This window comes from Vombatus ursinus, unplaced genomic scaffold (assembly GCF_900497805.2).
Source record: "Vombatus ursinus unplaced genomic scaffold, bare-nosed wombat genome assembly UNPS02014959.1, whole genome shotgun sequence".
NCBI lineage: Eukaryota > Metazoa > Chordata > Mammalia > Diprotodontia > Vombatidae > Vombatus > Vombatus ursinus.
In genome coordinates, this window is record NW_020954737.1 from 5,988,405 (window position 1) to 6,007,078 (window position 18,674).

General features: G+C 39.2%; 1 protein-coding gene across 2 annotated transcripts in view; it reads left to right on the forward strand.

The window, feature by feature from the left end:
- Positions 1–18,674, forward strand: part of KALRN (kalirin RhoGEF kinase) — a 966,578-nt gene that overhangs the window by 931,503 nt on the left and 16,401 nt on the right. For both annotated transcript variants that reach the window (XM_027845154.1, XM_027845155.1), the window contains 5 exons: positions 5,521–5,548; positions 5,957–6,128; positions 8,118–8,239; positions 13,514–13,645; positions 15,213–15,377. In XM_027845154.1, coding sequence (XP_027700955.1) covers positions 5,521–5,548; positions 5,957–6,128; positions 8,118–8,239; positions 13,514–13,645; positions 15,213–15,377 — 619 coding nt within the window. The remainder of the gene's footprint in view (positions 1–5,520; positions 5,549–5,956; positions 6,129–8,117; positions 8,240–13,513; positions 13,646–15,212; positions 15,378–18,674) is intronic.

An 18,674-nucleotide genomic window follows, 5' to 3' on the forward strand; every position in this document is an offset into this window, starting at 1 on the left:
TTCTTTCTTTCTTTCTTTCTTTCTTTCTTTCTTTCTTTCTTTCTTTCATTCCTGACAACTAGATGGCTCAGTGGATAGAATGTTGGATTTGGAACCAGGAAGACCTGAATTGTGATCCTACTCAGATACTTACAGATTGTGTAAGTCATCCTGAGCAAGTCACTAAATTTCTTTCAGCCTGGGCCCTCATGCATAAATAGGGATTAAAATAGCCTTTATATCACATGGTTGTTGTGAGGATCAGTTAAGATGACATGTATAAGGCACTTTCCAAACTTTAAAGCGCTACATATGCTATCTGTTATTATTAGTCCAGCTGCTTTCATCTTTTTTTAAAAGGTTATTTCTGATATCTCATAGCTCAGAAGGGGCTGAGATGTTAGAATCCACATGTAGTGGTTCTACTGTTATTGGTGGAGAAAAGAATTTTCTTAGAAATCTTGACAGATCTCCATTTTTCACCGCTCATTGTTTTCTCAGTTAAATCTTTGAATGAATTCGGGATGATTGGATTTGGTTGGGCCTTTTCTCCAACAAAGTATGTCCCACGCATATGTCAAAATCATGTAGGACTCCTTAAAGGAAGTAACCAAAGAAATAACTTCAACCCCCTGGTTATTAATAATCAACAGGAACACAAGGCACTCTATTTGGCTGCCAGTGGCACTACTGCCACCAACACAAAGCTGACTGAGGCACAGAGGAAAAAGGGACTCACCCCAAGTCATACAATGAATAAGTCTTAGATACAGGATGAAAGCCCAAGGCTTCTTGACTCCAAGTATAGCATTCTAACCAAAACACCACCCTCCCCATATTCACATTAAAGCAAGGCAGATGACAAGGCATGGGCCCAACTTGGTCTGTTATAGGTATTGCTGTTGTTGTTGTTTGTTCTTCATTATTGAAGAGGACCATGACGTCAAGGAGGTGATGCCATGACACGCAAGTGAATTGGATCTAAGTGAGGGAGGGCAGTGCAAAGCCACCAGCCTCACTTTCTCCTTCGGAGCCGTGGCTTGCTGCCTTCATGGAGGATGTCCAGCATAGAGCCCAAATGAAAAAGAGTTTCCTTATAAAGGATGAAGGCCTATGTATCGATTTGTTTTACCTATTTGCCTGGTTTTAAAGAGGGGCTTCTATTTAGGGGAGGGAGAAGAAGGACAGGGGAAAGTATTGGAATGCTTTAAAATTAGCAGGACAAAACAAGAGAAGTTCAGAAGCAGACACAAACAGGGTAATTTTGTTAGTACCCACATAAATTACTTAAAATCAAACATATGCTTTGAAAAAACAAACTGCCACAGATACAGTTCCATATATAATCCTGTTTTTTGTTCTTTGTATATCAGATTATTTCTGGTGATAATTAAGTTCATAATTTTTTAAAGTTTTAAATTTTAAATGATGAAAACAATGTATTGTTGTTCAGTTGTGTCCAACTGACGCTTCATGCCTCCATTTGAGGTTTTCTTGGCAGAGATACTGGAGTGGTTTGCCATTTCCTTCTCCAGCTCATTTTACAGATGAGGAAACTGAGGCAAACAGGGTTAAGTGACTTGTCCAAGGCCACACAGCTAGCAAGTGTTTAAGGCCAGATATGAACTCATGAAGATGAGTCTTCCTGACTCTAGGCCCTGCACTCTACCCACTGCACCACCTAGCTGTCCCTTAATCCCTCAGTACCCCCAGGTAATTTTCTGAGGCTAAAAGATTCAAAGAAGTTGCCGCCAGTAGAATGAGTTTACTCCCTGGGAATTCTCTTCACTTATGAAATCAGGTCTGAACACCCCACCAAAATGAGCACCTTTAACTCAGTCTACTTCCTGGCACATATTCTACACTGGAGCCAAACTAAAGCTGTTATCATCCCTGGCATCCACGTGTACACACACACATCCCTTCCCCCTGCTTTTCTGTCTTTGCACCTTTGCCCCTGCAGTTCTCTATGCCCAGAATGCTCTTCTTTCCCTTCTACTTGCTGAATTTCTCTCGATTCCTTTAAAGTTCAGGTCAAATATCATTTCCTCCTAGAAGCCTCCCCCATCCTTCCCCCATCCAGCCAATAATAAGCTTTCTCCCCTCTCAGCTCCCTTAACGCTTCATGAATACCTCTCTACTTACATTATCTGCATTAAATGTTCCTCCTGCAAAGCCTCATCATGGCTTGGAGGGGGTCCTTGGCTCCCAAAGTCACTGGAAGCAGTGCACCGGCCATGCCAGCCTATACCACATTAGGAAGGCTTTGATGATGGTCCAGGCAACAGACTAGGCTTGCATTCGGAAGATCGGCCCAGCTAAATACTTGAAGGCTCTTCACCAGTAGATTGACCATTTGATGAAGTCTTTGGTCATGGTAACCAATAAAACCAAGTTATTTGTGTAGTTGTCAGATTTCCCCGCTAGACTGGAAACTCCACGAGGTCAGGGACTAGCCTTTATATTGCTCCATGCCTAGGTTAGTGTGTGGAGAGACAGAGCAGGTGCTTAACCCATAAGAAAACCATCTATGCCTATATCTATATGTATACGTATACCTAAATCTATATCTGTACACATATTTGTGCACATGCACAAACCTATATGTGTATATGTATGTATTTGTGTGTATATACATACACACAAATACATATGCACATACATATATGGTTTATGTATATATTCATATATATGTTTTTCTTATGTATTAAACACCTAATAGGTATATGTGGTTACACATAACCACATGCATGATTATATATAACCATATATATAGAGATATGATTTTCTTATTACCCATCTAGACTGTATCTCTTTCTATATAGATACACATATATACACATAAGTATGTAATATTTGTAAACTAAACATATTTATGCATACCATAAATTATGGTAGGAAGCTGAGGTCATCTAATCCAACCCCCTCATTTCATAGGTGAAGAAACTAAGGCCCATGGAGGTTGTGACATGTCATTAGTGGCAGAGTTCTTTCTATAAACTGAGATTCAGGAGCTCCAGGTTCTAAATCCACCTCTGTCCCCATGTTATCTTGGGTCAATCACTTTCCCCCTCTCAGCCTCAATGTCTGTTACACTGTGAGTTCCTTGAGAACAGGGACTGTTCTCATCTTTGTATCCCTAGCGCTCAACAGTGTCTGGCACATAGTAGGTGCTTAATATTTGCTGACTGACTGTGCTTATTTGTAAAATGAAGAGGTTGGGTATCAGGGAGGTGACACAGTAGATAGAACACTGGGCCTGGAGTCAGGAAGACCTGAATTCAGGTCTACTTGACTACTTACTACTTGTGTGACCCTGGGCAAGTCATTTAACCTCTGTTTGTCTCAGTTTCCTCAACTATAAATTGGGGATAATAATAGCACCTATCTCACAGGGTTATTGTGGGGAATTGAATGAAATAATATTTATATAGCCCTTAGCACAGTACCTGGCACATAGTAGATACATATTGTATTGTTACTATTATTATTATTATCATTATTAGGATAATGCTAGGTAACGTCCGGGCCAGCTAGGTAGAGCAGTGAATAGAATGCCAGGCCTAGAGTCAAGAAGACTCATCTCCATGAGTTCAAATCAAGCCTCAGACACTTTCTGGCTATGTGACCCTGGGCAAGTCACTTAACCCTGTTGGCCTCAGTTTCCTCATCTATAAAATAAGCTGGAGGAGAAAATGGCAAACCGCACTGGTATCTTTGCCAAGTAAACCCCAAATGGGGTCACAAAGAGTCAGACATGACTGAAACTACCGAACAATAACAGGTAAGCTCTAAGGTCCCTTCTAGCTGGAATGCGCTATGATCTATATAAAGGAAAGGATTACAAGAAAAATTCCTACTTTCTTGGAACAGTTTAAGAATAGACTAAGTAATCTCTATCCAGGTACCTTTTGCTTAGTCTTAAATAAGCAGAGGCCAAAAGGAAGATACAGAGATAACTCAAGGTCTCATCAAGTACTCTCATACTGGTAATCCCCCAAAATGGTTAATCCATTAGAATATGATCTTGCCACTGTGGAAATTGAATGACCCAAGTGTCTTTGAAAGTTGGTGCCCCTGAAAGAATGGGGTACATGGGGGAGAAGATGAAGCAAAGAGTAGACCATTAGTAGGGTCTTGAAAAAAAGAAGAAAACCCTTTAATTTTCAGTAAAGTTCCATTGGATTTAATATAATAGGGACAGCAGGAGATTGTTGTGGGTTGGGGTAGTGTCATCCATTGGGTGGATGAGAAAGAAGGCCATGAGAGAAAGGACAATAGCTCATGAGGCACACAGACAAGCTAGTCACTCCTGTTTTAGATAAAGGTGAGAGAGGCTATATAGTTTGGTGAAAGGGACACTGGATTTAAAGTTAGAGGTCATGGCTTCAAATCTCATCTTTGCCATTTAATACCTATGACTGAATTTCCTCATCCATAAAACTAAAGGGTTGAATTAGATGCCTTCTAAGAGCATATGAAATACTAATCACAGCTCATGTTTTGAAAGAATTGTAAAGTCTACTAAGCACTTTCCTCCCAACGAACCCATGAAGAATAATAGCTAACACTTGTATAGAGCTTTAAATTTTACAAAACACTTCACAAACATTATCTGATTTGATCCTCAAAACTCTGGGAAGTAGAGGTTATTATTATCCCCATTTTACAGGAACATAGTATTGTTCCCATTTTTACAAAGAAGAAAACTGAAACTCAGAAAGGCTAGATAACTTGCCAAGGGTCATACAGCTGGTAAAAGTCTGAATGAGGATTTGAACTCTGGTCTTCCTGACACCAGGTCCAGCTCTCAGCCAACTATAGAATGCTACATCCTAAGCTGAGATTTGAGCTGAGATCTATTGAGACAGACAGTAGGCATGAGGAAACTGAGGCAGGCAGAGGTTAAGTGACTTGCTCAGGTTCGAACAGCAAGTAAATGTCCAACTTAAGTCTTCCTGACTCTATCTCTAAATATTCTATCCATTGTACCCCTCAGCAGCCCTGGACTACCTACCATGAGATACATAATACAAATGTTTCTATCTTCATTTTTGCAGAAGCAATTAATAAGCATTTATTCTTTTAACTTAGTTTTTTTTTTAATGAACAAAACTCTATTTTCTCTCCCCCATCCACACCCCCTTCCTTCTCATTAGGAAAACAAAACAAAACAAAACTCTTTCAACAAGCATTTATTAAGTACCTACTATGTGCCTGGCCACATGTTAGATACAAGGCATACAAAGACAGAAATGAAACATCTCCACAGTGTCAGGAAGCTTACATTCTATACATTTCCAAAAGAGCTGAACTGATTTACAGAGATTTACTGGTCACAGAGCGCCAGGATTTGAGCCCAAGTCTTTTCTGACTTTGTGTAGAGAACCTTACCACTTTACCTGCCTAAGGAGAAAATTAACCCATATACTTGTGACAGCCAATGGATTTTGACTGAATTTTACCCAATTTTGTTTGTTTCTTTAATTGCTTACAAATAAAATAATTCTCTGTTGGGTTTTTTTGTGCCCTTTTTTTCAGATCTTGAATCCAAATTTCATCCAAGAAGGTGAGTTAAAAAGCATTTGAAAGTTAAAAAAAAAACATATTGGGTGAGATTAGAGTTTTCTATGAGTTCATCCAACCAGGGATTAATCAACAATAGCAACAAGCATTTATTAAAGCACCTACGCTGTGTCAAGAACTGAGCTAGGCCAGGAAGATGCACAGTCAGAACAAAATTGAGTCTGCCCTCAAGGAGCTTATATTCTACTGGAGGAGATGATGCTAGAAAGATTAGAGGGGAGTGGAATGTGTGCAGCAGAACCACATGCTTAGCTGGTGGTTATTCCCATCATTATTGCTTGGGTCTACTTGTGTAAGGCATGGGATAGTGGAGCGGGGTAAGGATGGAGAGTGTTGTTTGATTGGAATTGTGTTTTAAGCTTGCACCGGCTGTGTGCTGTTTGGATTACAGTTGCTCCTGAATTCCTCGTGCCCCTGATGGATGTGACCTGCTTACTGGGTGACACCGTGACCCTGCAGTGCAAAGTGTGTGGGAGACCAAAGCCCAACATTATCTGGAAGGGCCCTGACCAGAACATCCTGGACAATGACAACAGCACGGCCACATACACAGTCTCCTCCTGGTAGCTGCATGCCCCTCCCCTGATCATCAGCACCCACTCCTCTTTTTAACTTAACCAATAGAGCAGAGTGCCCCTGAGGCCAGGTTTACAGGTTGCCTGGAGTGGCCACCTAATTTGTCCCAGTGAAATACTTCCTTGGACTCAGTTCTTTGGGCCTGGAGTCAGAAGATCTCAGTTCAAGTCTCAGCTTAGGAGTCAGCATCGTGGACAGAGAGTTGGATTTGGTGTCACGAAGCCCAGAGTCCAAATTCTCAGATATTTACTAGCTGTGTGACCCTTCCAAGTCACTTAGCCTATGTGAGCTTCAGTTTTCTTCTTTGTTAAAATGGGATAATATGGAAAGCCTTTTACAAACCTTAAAGCACTACCTAAATGTGAGTTATTATTATTACCATTACTATCACTACCACTTTACTATTACTACTACTGCTATCATTATAACTACTACTACAACTATTACCATTACCACTGCTGCTATTACTGTTGTTACTACAACTATTATTACTATTACTACTACTTTACTATCACTACTACCACTATAACTACTACTATTAGTACTATTACTACTACTATTACTCCTACTACTTCTAGATGTATGACCATTTAGCCTCTCTAGGTCCTCATCTCTCTATCTGTAAAATAAGAATAATACAAGCAGATGCAGAGGAGGATTTTATACTTGTAGTAACTACTTCACACAGTCCTCTCCCACTCCCAGGGTCTCACCATACTGGTGATCTACCTAGCCCACTTCAGCTCAGAACTCCTGAGCAAAGTGATCCACCAGCCTCAGCCTCAGTAGCAGGGATTTCAGGGGTGTTCTACCATGTTCATCTGAATTTATCTTAAGGAGTTAATGTGAGGGTACATTTCAGGATGCATGTTTCATGAAACTTAATCCAGGCTCCCAAATCGCTAGCTACGGCTATGGATTACCTGAGAAATGTGCCTCCCATATCCTCTAAAATGTCAAGTAATTATTTGGATGTTCCCTAGATATGTTAAGGCTTGAAATAGTTGAATGGAAGGGCTTCTCCTTGACACTCTCTTAGTCTTCTCTTTTCATTTTCTTAAATCAATAGTGAGAGGCAGGGTGGTATCATAGATAGAGAGCTGGCCTCAGAGTCAGGAAGATCAGGTTCAAATCCTGAGTCTGACAAATATTGGCTATGTGACTGAGCAAGTCACTTGAGTTCTCTATGCCTACATGAAATTTCCTAAGACTACAAGTTGTCAAGAAGGTGCTAATCTTTAATGGCAGACTTTCTTCTCCTGGAGCTCTGTACACTAATGAAATTACCAATTAGGTCTCATGAAACCAAATAGAATGAAACAAAAAGCACCTGTTCTTTCTTGGGGGCGGAGGGGGGATTGCTAATGATGGTGAGAATAATGATGTTGGTGACACCTTGTGCTTTCAAATATATCCCATCATTTGATCCTTACAAGTACTGTTATCTACATTTAACAAATGACAAAGCTGAGGCCCAGAGAGGTTTAGCAATTCACCTAAAGTCACAGCAAATTAGTAACAGAGCTGGGAGTAGACCTCATGTTTCTGGACTCCTAATCCAGTGCTTTCTCCACTAGACTATGCAGTTCCACATCAGCATGTGAGTCCATAGTATGTTTCTTCTCTTTCCTCACTCCTGCTCCCTTCTCCTCATCACCTGATGCATTTATTTAATTCAACTATTCCTAATCTATCTTTTTAACATCCCAACAAATAACAAAAAGAATTCACTCACTGGTTGTGGTGGGTGGTGGTTTGTTGCTATTGTTGTTTATTGTTTTAATGTGCCTCTTTTAGGGAGTTCTATTATTTACCAGTTAGTGGGTGATCACTTATAAACCGCATGGGTAGGTAGCATAATCCCAGACTCAGCCTTAAACTAAGGCCCTTTGAGTTGAGCCAGTGATTCTAAGAGTGCAGGAGGGGAAGATGGGAAAACGTTCTCCTAGATTTGTGAAATAGAACCTTTTCTCTAGTGATTCTGGTGAAATCACTCTGAAGATCTGCAACCTGATGCCCCAGGACAGTGGGATTTACACGTGTGTAGCCACGAATGACCACGGGACAGCGTCAACATCAGCGACAATCAAAGTGCAAGGTATGGCACCTTCTTTATCAATCCATTTAAATTGGCCAGCAGGGGACCTACCTGAACTGCCAGCAAAATATGTAGAATCATACAATTAGAGTTCTATAGAAAAGAGAGCTCAGAAGTCATCTAGTCTGACTCCTGAACCCTGTCAATGGCTTTTTATTAAGATAAATGAAATTTATTTTTCAAAAGACGTCTTGTCAAAGCCTTGCCATCTGCCCTGTCACTACACCCTCAGGACCACCAGACCTTTCTGCCTACCCTGTAACTTGAAATCTCTTTTGTGTGTTGCTTCCTCAAATTAGAATGTGAGCTCTTTCAGAGCAGGGTCTGTTTTTAATTTTTAGCTATATTCCAAGCACTTTATGGGGACAGGTAAGGTGAATAGAGCACTGGGCCTCGAGTCAGGAAGACCTGAGTTCAAATTCAGCCTCAGACACTTACTAGCTGTATGACCCTGGGCAAGTCACTTCACCCCGTTTGCCTCAGCTTCCTCTTCTGTAAAATGAGCTGGAGAAGAAAAATGACAAATCATTCCACAACTTTGCCAAGAAAACCCCAAACGGGGTCACAAAGAGTAGACACAACTAAAACAACTGAACAACAACAAAAAGCACTTAACACAGTGATGTGTATGTATATTAACAGAGACAGAGATAGAGGAGAGGAGAGCTTAATAAATGCTTTCCATTCCATAAAAGCCAATATTTTACAATCTATTACCTGTAAGGCAGAAATGTCTCAATTGTTACCTACAACAATGCAATATTGTACACCAACAAAGCTCTTCCACTGAGCTCTTATGCTGTTTCCAAGTTACCTAGAATCAGCATTCTAAAGTAAGCTAAGAAAAAACTGCATTATTTTTTAACTAGATAAATATATAAAATGCTAAAAATCTTGCAAAAGCCTATAAAAATATTCTTTTGTTATACCCAAACAAATATATAAAATTAGGTATTTTCACCCAATACAAATTTGTGTCCTGCCCTATCCAGTCTTCATATCTTTGCTCACACCTTTTCCCATGCCTGGAATAAACTCCTCTGTCAATTCCATCTAGTGATTTTTTGGTTTTGGTTTTTTGTTTTTGAGGGGAGAGGGAGACCAGGTCCATGATGGAGTCAGCATAGAGGAATACTGCTTGAAGAAAACCGTTAGTTGTGTAGATAGATAAGCACCGGTTCTGCAATTATAGCCTCTTTGAGAATGAAGGACGAACAACAATTTCTAGCCAGAAAACTTCCAGGGTCACCGAAAGTTTAGCCTTGATGAAGGTCACGCAGTCTTCGTGCGTGGAAGACTTGAACCCAGCCCTTCTGGCCTACAATGCTGGCTCTCTATCCACAACTGGTTGCCTCTTCTTTTCCTCTTAGAATCAGAAATTTCAAGCTGGAAGGGTCCTTAGAGGTCACCTATTCAAAACCTCTCATTTCACAGTTGAAAGACCCTTCCTTCATTCAAGGTCTAATCAGATTCCTGGTGAATATAATCTCTTCCTTCTCATATTTAATCTTAGCTCTTTGACTGGATCTCTTTGTCTTCATCTCGTTATATCCAAGTTATTTGTCTACTTGTCCTTCTCTGCCATTCGAATATGAATTTCATGAGAGCTAGACCATCAGTGAACAAGCAATAATTAAACACTTATTGTTGTTCTAAATGCAGGGAATGCAAATAAGGACAGCCCTGCCCCCAAGGAATTTACTTGAGACCTTCCCCATTCTAATAGAGAAAGACAACACGTGAAAGGGATCTAAAAGGGAAGGGGAGGAGGAGTTCAAAAGTACCCAGGGCAGAGGCATGGTAGCAAAGGCCTGAGTGCAGCCTGGGGAGAAATGAAGACCTACATTGTATCCATCTTTCTATCCCCAGTACCTAGCATAGTGCCTTTCATATGTAGGTACTAAATAAATATGAGGTTAATTGAATTAAAATTATGAAGTGAGCTAGTGTTTATTTTATTTTGGCTTTCACTATTTAAATTTTTTAAAAACTTATTCTGAATGTAACACCAAATTAAATGTGCATTTCCAGACACGACTGAAACAACTCAACAACAGATCCTTGGTGATCTCAACTTGGGTCTCAGTCTATGGATATAGGGGACTGAGGGGTATGGGAAAAGATTATCCAATAGGCTACTTTGCTTAATTCCTTTTTTTTCTTTTCTGAAAAGCTTTTAAAAAAAAAGTCTGTCTGCAAAATTTTTGTTCTAGCTCCACGTTCATTCCAAGGTAAATTTGTCAGGCCTTATCTTGCAAAATGTCTTCAAGAATAATCCTGTCTCTTTTGGTCCAAGGTGGGGAATTACAAGATAATCTAGTCTGGTTCAGAGAATTCAAAGACTAGAGAGAGATAAGGCACATTCACTTTAAGCTACCTACAAGGTTTATTGGATAATTGCATGCAAGCTAGTAATTCTCACCCAGAGCCATTATTAGGGCATGCAAAGAAACCTAGAGCCACGTGTGTCTTGTTCAGTGCTGTGGGATGTCTGAAACTAACACAGATCTTCGAGCAGCTCTTACAAGTCTATTATGGAGGTCTGTGCCCCATACTGAATTGATTTCAGTTAGACAAGAAGATTTCCTAAATAGCAAGGGTCAGTCAGTTAGTAATTCACCTGGTGGTGCAGGGGAAAGAGTACTATATTTGGTGTTAAAGGCCCTACTTTCCAAGCTTGGCTATTATGGACTTGGGGCAAATCACTTAAGCATTATATCTGCAATGCTTAACAGGTCTCTACCTGTTTTTTCATCTGTAAAATAAGGAAATTGAAATAAATGGTCTCTAAAGTCCCCTCCTACCTTTAAAGAGACAAATATGATGTAAGATGAAAATAGTCAGTGTTGGAAGACAGATACACTAATGAATTGTTGGTAGAGCTGTGAAATTTGTCCAGATCTTCTGAAATACAATTTGGAATTATTTGAGAAAAGTTGTTTAACTGTTTATTCTCTTTGATGTAGTGACCTCACTGCTGGGTATAATCCCCAAAGAGTTCAAAGACAAAGAGAAAGGACCCATACATAGCAAAATACAGCAGCTATTTTTTTTATGTCGCTTAACATAGTGCCTGACATATAGTTGCTATGTAAATACTTATTCCCTTCCTCTCTCTTCCCTTTGTGATGACCAAAAACTGGAACAAAGTGAGTGCCCATCAATTAGGAAATTGCTGAGCAAACTGTGGTATATGAATGTGATGGAATATTATTGTGCTATAAGTAATTCTAATTATGATAAGATAATATTTGGAAAGTACTTTGCAAACCTTAGAGTACTATATAAATGATAGCTTTTATTATAAGGTACCATAAGGAACATGAGAAGATTTATATGAAGTGTAAAGGAGAACCAGGAAAACCATAGTAAGGAGAACCAGGAAAAGAATGTATACAATAGCCCCAATAATGGAAATGATAACAACACTAAAAATCCATCAAACCCCAAATAATTGTAATAACCAATCTTAGTTTGAGAGACCTGCTGATGAAACACATCTTCCCAGATGTTGAATGTGGTATATTCTATCAGATTTTGACATTGTGTCAATTGATTTTGCTGAAGTGTTGTTCTTTGCTACAAGACAGAGTTCGACATGGTGAGGGTAGGGGTTAGAAGAAATGACTAGTATAAAAACAAAAAATAATGAAACTTTTTTTTTTTAGGAAATTATTTCACATTTAATGATTTTAAACTTTCCTTTGAAGCAAAGGACCATTTTAATGCCAATATTTAATACCAATATTCTTTCAGGAATGAAATCACAAGTTAGTTAAAGAAGAAAAAAAAAAGTAAAGTACAGTGTTAGCCTTGTTCCACATACTTTTCCCTTGCATTAAAGGTTCGTAGAATTAATCTGAGTTAAGACTTAAACAAATTAAAGTTATGATATCAAAATCATGACCAAGTGCCAATATTTTTTCTTCTCAATGTATTTTATGTTGTGAAATCTGATATGAAAATTTTAAGAGATATTTTAGCATTTAAGGTTATTCATGTTAAAGAAAAGTGGTAGGTTAAAACATTTTATTGATAATCTTTGGACTCTTGTTTTACAAAGTTAATTTCATGATTAAAAATATTAACAAAATAAACTATTGTGTTTTCTAAGCTTCAAACAAGGAACAAATATGCAACATGGTACATGAGAGAGATTTTGATATAATTGAAGTAACTCTAGACAAAAAATCAAATTTTTGTTCTAGTCCAGAGTCATTAGCCAGTAGGGTTACTTTGCTTAAGTCACTTAACCTTTCTGGGTCTCATTATTCATAGCTGTAAAATAATGGGAAGTGGGGAAATAGATGTGCTTGAAGCCATCTCTAAATCTATGATCCATGAATATTATGTGATTATGGCTAAGGTTTTTCTTGCTCTCAAAGTCTATGGTGTTTCAATTATTCTTCTGATAACTCTGAACTGTATCTTTCCTTCTGGAAAGACGTAGATACCTCCAGAGTATTTTCCCAAACTGAAAAGAAAAGATAAGATGATTCATGTTTAATAAAGTAAACTTACTAGGAATAATCTTACTCATATTTATTCTCTCTCCTGGGTTTAGATGTTCCTGTCTACAGGACCATTTTGTCCACATGCATTCTCTTTTCCAGATGAGGTTTATGCTTGGTTGCAGCTAGAAAAAAATATCAGAAGCAAGCACTTGGGAGCATATTTAATTTTTTCATGAAATCTAAAGAAACATAATGTAATTTGGTATTATACCCATATCTTGAAGAGGCATACAGATAATTCAAATAGGTTTTTAACTTATTAACAACAAATAATACCCTTCCTTTTAGCTATTACCATAAAGTTATGACAATTTATCTAATATATGGCATATTATGTACATATGATATCCATGCTATAAAAAAAAATAATGAAACTCTTAAGAAAGAATTCCTTCTAGTTCTAAATCCCAAATATGATCATAAGATGATAGATTTGGAGCTGGAAGAGATTTTAGAGGTTATCAAATCCAAAACCATCACCCCTATTTCACAGATAAGGGAATAAAGGTCCAGAAATGTTAAGTGACTTGCCTAGGGTCACATAGCTAGTAAGTGTCCAAAGCAGGATCCTGACCCAAGTCCTCCCTCATAAGTTCAACATCCTCTCCCGTTGTCTTCAAAGTTGGGAAGAAGATAGACATGTCAACTGGCAAGGATGGACACGGGAGAGGTGGGGGAAGGGAGGAAATTGATACACAGGAGGGTAAAATAACATGTCTGAAGTCATATAATAACTGGCTTTGACCTTGGGCTTCCCCAGGTGTTCCGGCAGCACCAAACCGTCCCATTGCCCAAGAAAGGAGCTGCACATCCGTGATTCTCCGATGGCTGCCTCCATCCAGCACAGGGAACTGCACCATCTCTGGCTACACTGTGGAGTACAGGGAAGAAGGTACAAACCAAAACCAAAGTGTTCCATGATCTTGAATGGTCCCTTCAGTGATACAGCTCACAATCCATCCATGTCCTCCAATAGGGTCACCACAGAGTGGAGGACGGGGGATGGGTATCCAATGTTCTGGGGGGACTTTCTTACTCTTTCCTGATGTTGCCAGGACACAAGCAAAGGACGTGGGCTCTCTACCAAGCATTCCTTGCTTCTTCCATGTGATTAATTTGTCTTTTCCAGTTAGACACTTCTCTAATGACACTCATTACTTTTTTTGTTTTGCTATTGCAACCCATAAAATAAGCAGAACAAGAGAAGAAATTATCTGGTTAAATTAATTCAGACTATGTTGTGAATGACTTCTAATTGTCCCAGGGATATTTTCACCTAACATGTGGACCTTACCTTTACCTAATATCATTTACATCTATGTCTCCTAACTTGAGCCCCAAAGTTCATGAACTCATCCTAACTCACAATCTTCTAACTTTTTAAAATCTTCTTTTGTGGATGGACTAGTAACTTCCTGGCCTTTGTTTTTCAGTAATTTTCCTTAGTCTCTCATCTTTCTGATAAAATATGTTCTCTTGTTCTATGCCTACCAAAAAACAAAAAACAAAAACCTTCTTTCTAGTCTTAGGGATGAGTTGACTCTACTCTCATTACTAAAACCAAGGCAAATTCTACAGTCACTTTGCCTTTATGCAGGTTGCCTGGTCATCACAATCTTTCCTATTACATCTTTTCTATCATACTGTCCTTAATAGTTTATGAAGCTGGGGATACTGGGGAGACAGTACAGCTTCAACTTTGGACATTTACCTAGTCACTGAAGACTCCTGAGCTCCAGGATATCCTTACCAGCTCAGAGTCACTGCCAGCTACCCCCAGGGGATTAGCTGAGGGATGGATTTCTATATCTGGAATTGAGAAGGTCCTAAATTGAGTCCTGTTTCAGTCTAGCTGTGTGACCATGGGTAAGTCACTTAACCTCTCTGAGTCTCAATTCTAACACCTCTAAAATGGTAACAATAGGTCATTGTGAGATACAAATGAAATAATATATGTAAACTGCTTTGCAAACTTTAAAGCATTACACAAAAGTCAGTAATTATTTTTACCTTTACAAAGACACAAAGAGAAAGAAAATTATTTTCTATTTCATAACTCCTAGGATACCTTTGAACTCTATGCTTGTTGCAAATTCAAAATGGAATAAACGTTGCTGGCTGGTCCTCCAGGAATCATACTTTTTCACACCCTTATGAAGGAGTTGAACACTCTGCAGAAAATTAGAAAACAGATTTTCAGAAGTGTTTATAGTATCCATAAGGACAGTCATTTTAGTTGATTGTGAGAAATATAGTTACTTTGATGTGTGGTAATCTCTCTCTCAATTTCTCTCCCTCTCCCTCCCTACCCTTCCTCCTCCTTTTTCTCATCCTCCTCTTCTTCTTCTGTTTCTCTTTCTCTATCTCTCTGTCTCTGTTGGTCTCTGTCTCTCTCTGTCTCTGTCTCTGTCTCTGTCTCTCTCTTTCTCTCTCCTTTTTCTCTCTGTTGGACTCCACAGGTTCCCAGGTCTGGCAGCAGTCTGTGGCTTCAACCCTGGACACGTACCTGGTCATTGAAGACCTGAGCCCAGGATGCCCTTACCAATTCAGAGTCAGTGCCAGCAACCCCTGGGGTATCAGCTTACCCAGTGAGCCCTCTGAGTTCGTGAGACTCCCAGAATATGGTGAGCACTGACATGCCCCCTAAACCAGGATCTCATTGATTTTCCAAGACATACTAGAGTAGAATTATTTATTGACTTGTTGGGGATGGGGGAGATCTCTAGATGGCTTTTACTTGAATTGACTTTGTCCCATTAGTTCCAACAACTTTTTTAAAACTCTTATGCATAATTGCTTATACACATATTGTGGGAGATAAACTTGTTTGTTCAGTCAGTGTTTATCAGAGAGAAGTTATCTCCAAGTATTGAGAGAAAGAGAAAAAGAGAGAGAGATCTCTGAAGAGGCAGAATTTCCTCTGCTAATTAAAAATCTCCTTGCCCAGGTCATTTTGACTTACATTTTTTGGTGATCATGAATAGAGAGATAGATATGCAAAAATCAATTTTAGAGTTTGAAAAAATTTCCTTAAACAGCACAATAGTAAGTTAAATTTAAATGTACTTGGAGAACCATCTTCCTCAAACTATTCAATCTGAGTGGAGAAAGACATACTACTCTTAATTGAATTAATCAAAAGATATTCCTACTGTTAGTCTGGTTACCACTAAGGGTATGCTGATAAATTTTTAAGAACTGGCTTGATGAAAGAAAATGTCCACCTGGGCACACTTTTAAGTTTAATCTGCATTATTAACATCTTCTCCATCACTTTCTTAAGTCTAGGCAATCAGCAAAACAATAAATGAAGACTTGATTTGTAACATTTGCTGATTTCTGAGTTATAAATGCTGTCATGGAAATTTTGAAGCTGGCTCCAACACTCCTCTGGTTACCACCTAATCTATGCACAAGGAAGCAGAATTCTTCCCTGATTTGGGATTGATTTTCCCTTTAGAAACTGGTTGAACCTCTAACAAAGATGAGACAAACACTGTGCCTCTTGGAATATTATTAAATATGGATGTGGATTTTCATTCAGTTGAATCCAAAAGACTAAAAAATCTTATTTCTTAATATTTTGCTTAAAGAAAAGAGAGGCCATAATATACTTTTACATTATGTAGAAGCCATGACCAAAAATGCCTCAAAACATATGTTCTGTCTACCACATACAACTAATCATGGGCTGTTCCATATAAACCCTCTCTAAGCTCTGGTCTTCTTTAGCCTAAAGCCAGTAACATAGAGTAGGTTAAGAGAGAGAAAAAGGAGTCTTTCAAATGAAGTGAGGCAGCAAAACTGGAGAATAAGATGGGGTTAGTTTACTCTTTGCTCAGAGGTATTGACTACCACAGGGAGCCAGCTAGATCCTTTATTGGTCAGGAAGCTTATGTTCAGGACCATACAAGATGGCACACCACCCACTTGTCTTGCCACCCTACACACACACACACACACACACACACACACACACACACACACATACCCCTACATTTCTATTCTCCCTCCCCCCATCTCCCACCCAATCACACCTATATCTCCCATTCTCCTAGTTAGTGCCCATGATCTAAACCACGTATTAGTGTAATATACTGCTCCTGAGGGTCCCCAGGGAATATAAAAGGTGTGTAAGAACAAAATGAGCCCATAATGATAAATAGTGATATTAATATACAATTATTTATTTATAGACAGCTAAGTGGTGCAGTGGATAGAGTGCCAGGCCTGGAGTCAGGAACACTCATCTTCCTGAGTTCAAATTCAGCCTCAGACACTTACTAGCTGTGTGACCCTGAGCAAGTCACTTAACCCTGTTTGCCTCAATTCCTCATCTGTAAAATGAGCTGGAGAAGGAAATGGCAAACCACTCCAGTATTTTTGCCAAGAAAATCCCAAGTGGAGTTACCAAAAGTCAGAGAAGACCGAAATGACAGAATAACAATAACAACAAACACAAACATGTCACTAGATCCTATGGATCTCCATTTCCTTACCTGGAAAATAAGGGAGTCGAGCTAGCTGGCCTGTAAGGTCCCTTCCATCCCCGGTTTTATGGACCTAGTATAAGTCTGACCCTCTAATTTTGCAGATGAGGAAATGAAGATCCATAGACGTTGACTTTCCAAGGTGTCTCAGCTCACTGGTGGCAGAGCTAGGATGATAACCTAGACCTGACATCCAGTTGAGTTTCCTTCCACTACACCACGGTGCAAGACTGAGGCTTTCTTTATTTTCTTGAAGACCTACAACTACATTGATTAGTAACAAGGCATTATTTAGAAACTGGTGTGATATATAGTTTGTTCCTGGTTTACTTGATGTTCTCCATATATGAAATTCCAATTGCTGCCTCCATCACCAGGCCCTTGTGCTGACTGTTCTGACACCTGGAGTGTATTCCCCCAACACCTCCATCTTAGAATCCACAGCTTCCTTCAGAGCAAGGACTGGTGCCACATCTTCATGAGGCCTTCCCTGATCTTCCTACTTGGTAGTGCTCTCTCCCTCTTGAAATAACTTTGTATATACCCCCTTTAGAATGTCTGCTCTTCGAGGGCAGGAATCATTTTTCATATTTGCATCTAACACAGTACAAATCACACAGCAGGCACTTTTATACTTGTTGATTGATTAAGTAGAATGTAAGTCTCTTCAGGGTAAGGCCTGTTTAATATTAGTCTTTTCATCCCAGAAGTGCCCTGCACACAGTAGGACCTTAATACTACACAGACAGTAAATACTACATTCAAGGTCTGATCCCATCTCCTTATACTCCAAAGTCAGTTTTCTTTCTGCTGTACGTACTAAAGTCCCTTGCAACTGGCATTCTGTGAGCTGTAATTCCAAGTTTCTCTGTGACATCCTCAGGAGTGCAGCAGCTCACTCAGAGAGACCTGAAATTCTATATCTCTGAGTTTTAGAGTCATCTCAGAATTGAACCCCACCCAATTCCCTCCAGGCCTCATGGGTCTGATTGATCTTCAAAGGTAATAAATACTATAAGATTCTCTTGCTTGATCACATGGAAGGGACAAAGACAGATAAACCTATCCAAGCACAATGGAAACAAACTAGCTAACCAAGCTGAGGTGGAGAGTGTAGAACCCCAAGGAAGAAAACACTCCAATGAAAATAATTCATACTAAGATATGGATGACTGATAGACTCATTAACTTCCTAAGATGATTTGAGTGCTAACATCAGAGAAGGATGGGAAAAACCTTTCTCAATTCTGGGCACTAAAAAAACAAACAAACAAACAAAAAAAACCAGTCATGGCGGTCTTACCTGTAATCCCTGCTACTAAGGAGGCTGAGTCCAATGGATTGATCGATCGCTGGAGTTCTAGAGTTACAGTAAGGTCTAAAGGACCTAAAGGACTAAAGTCAGTGTGGTATCTTCATTGAGTTTGGCAC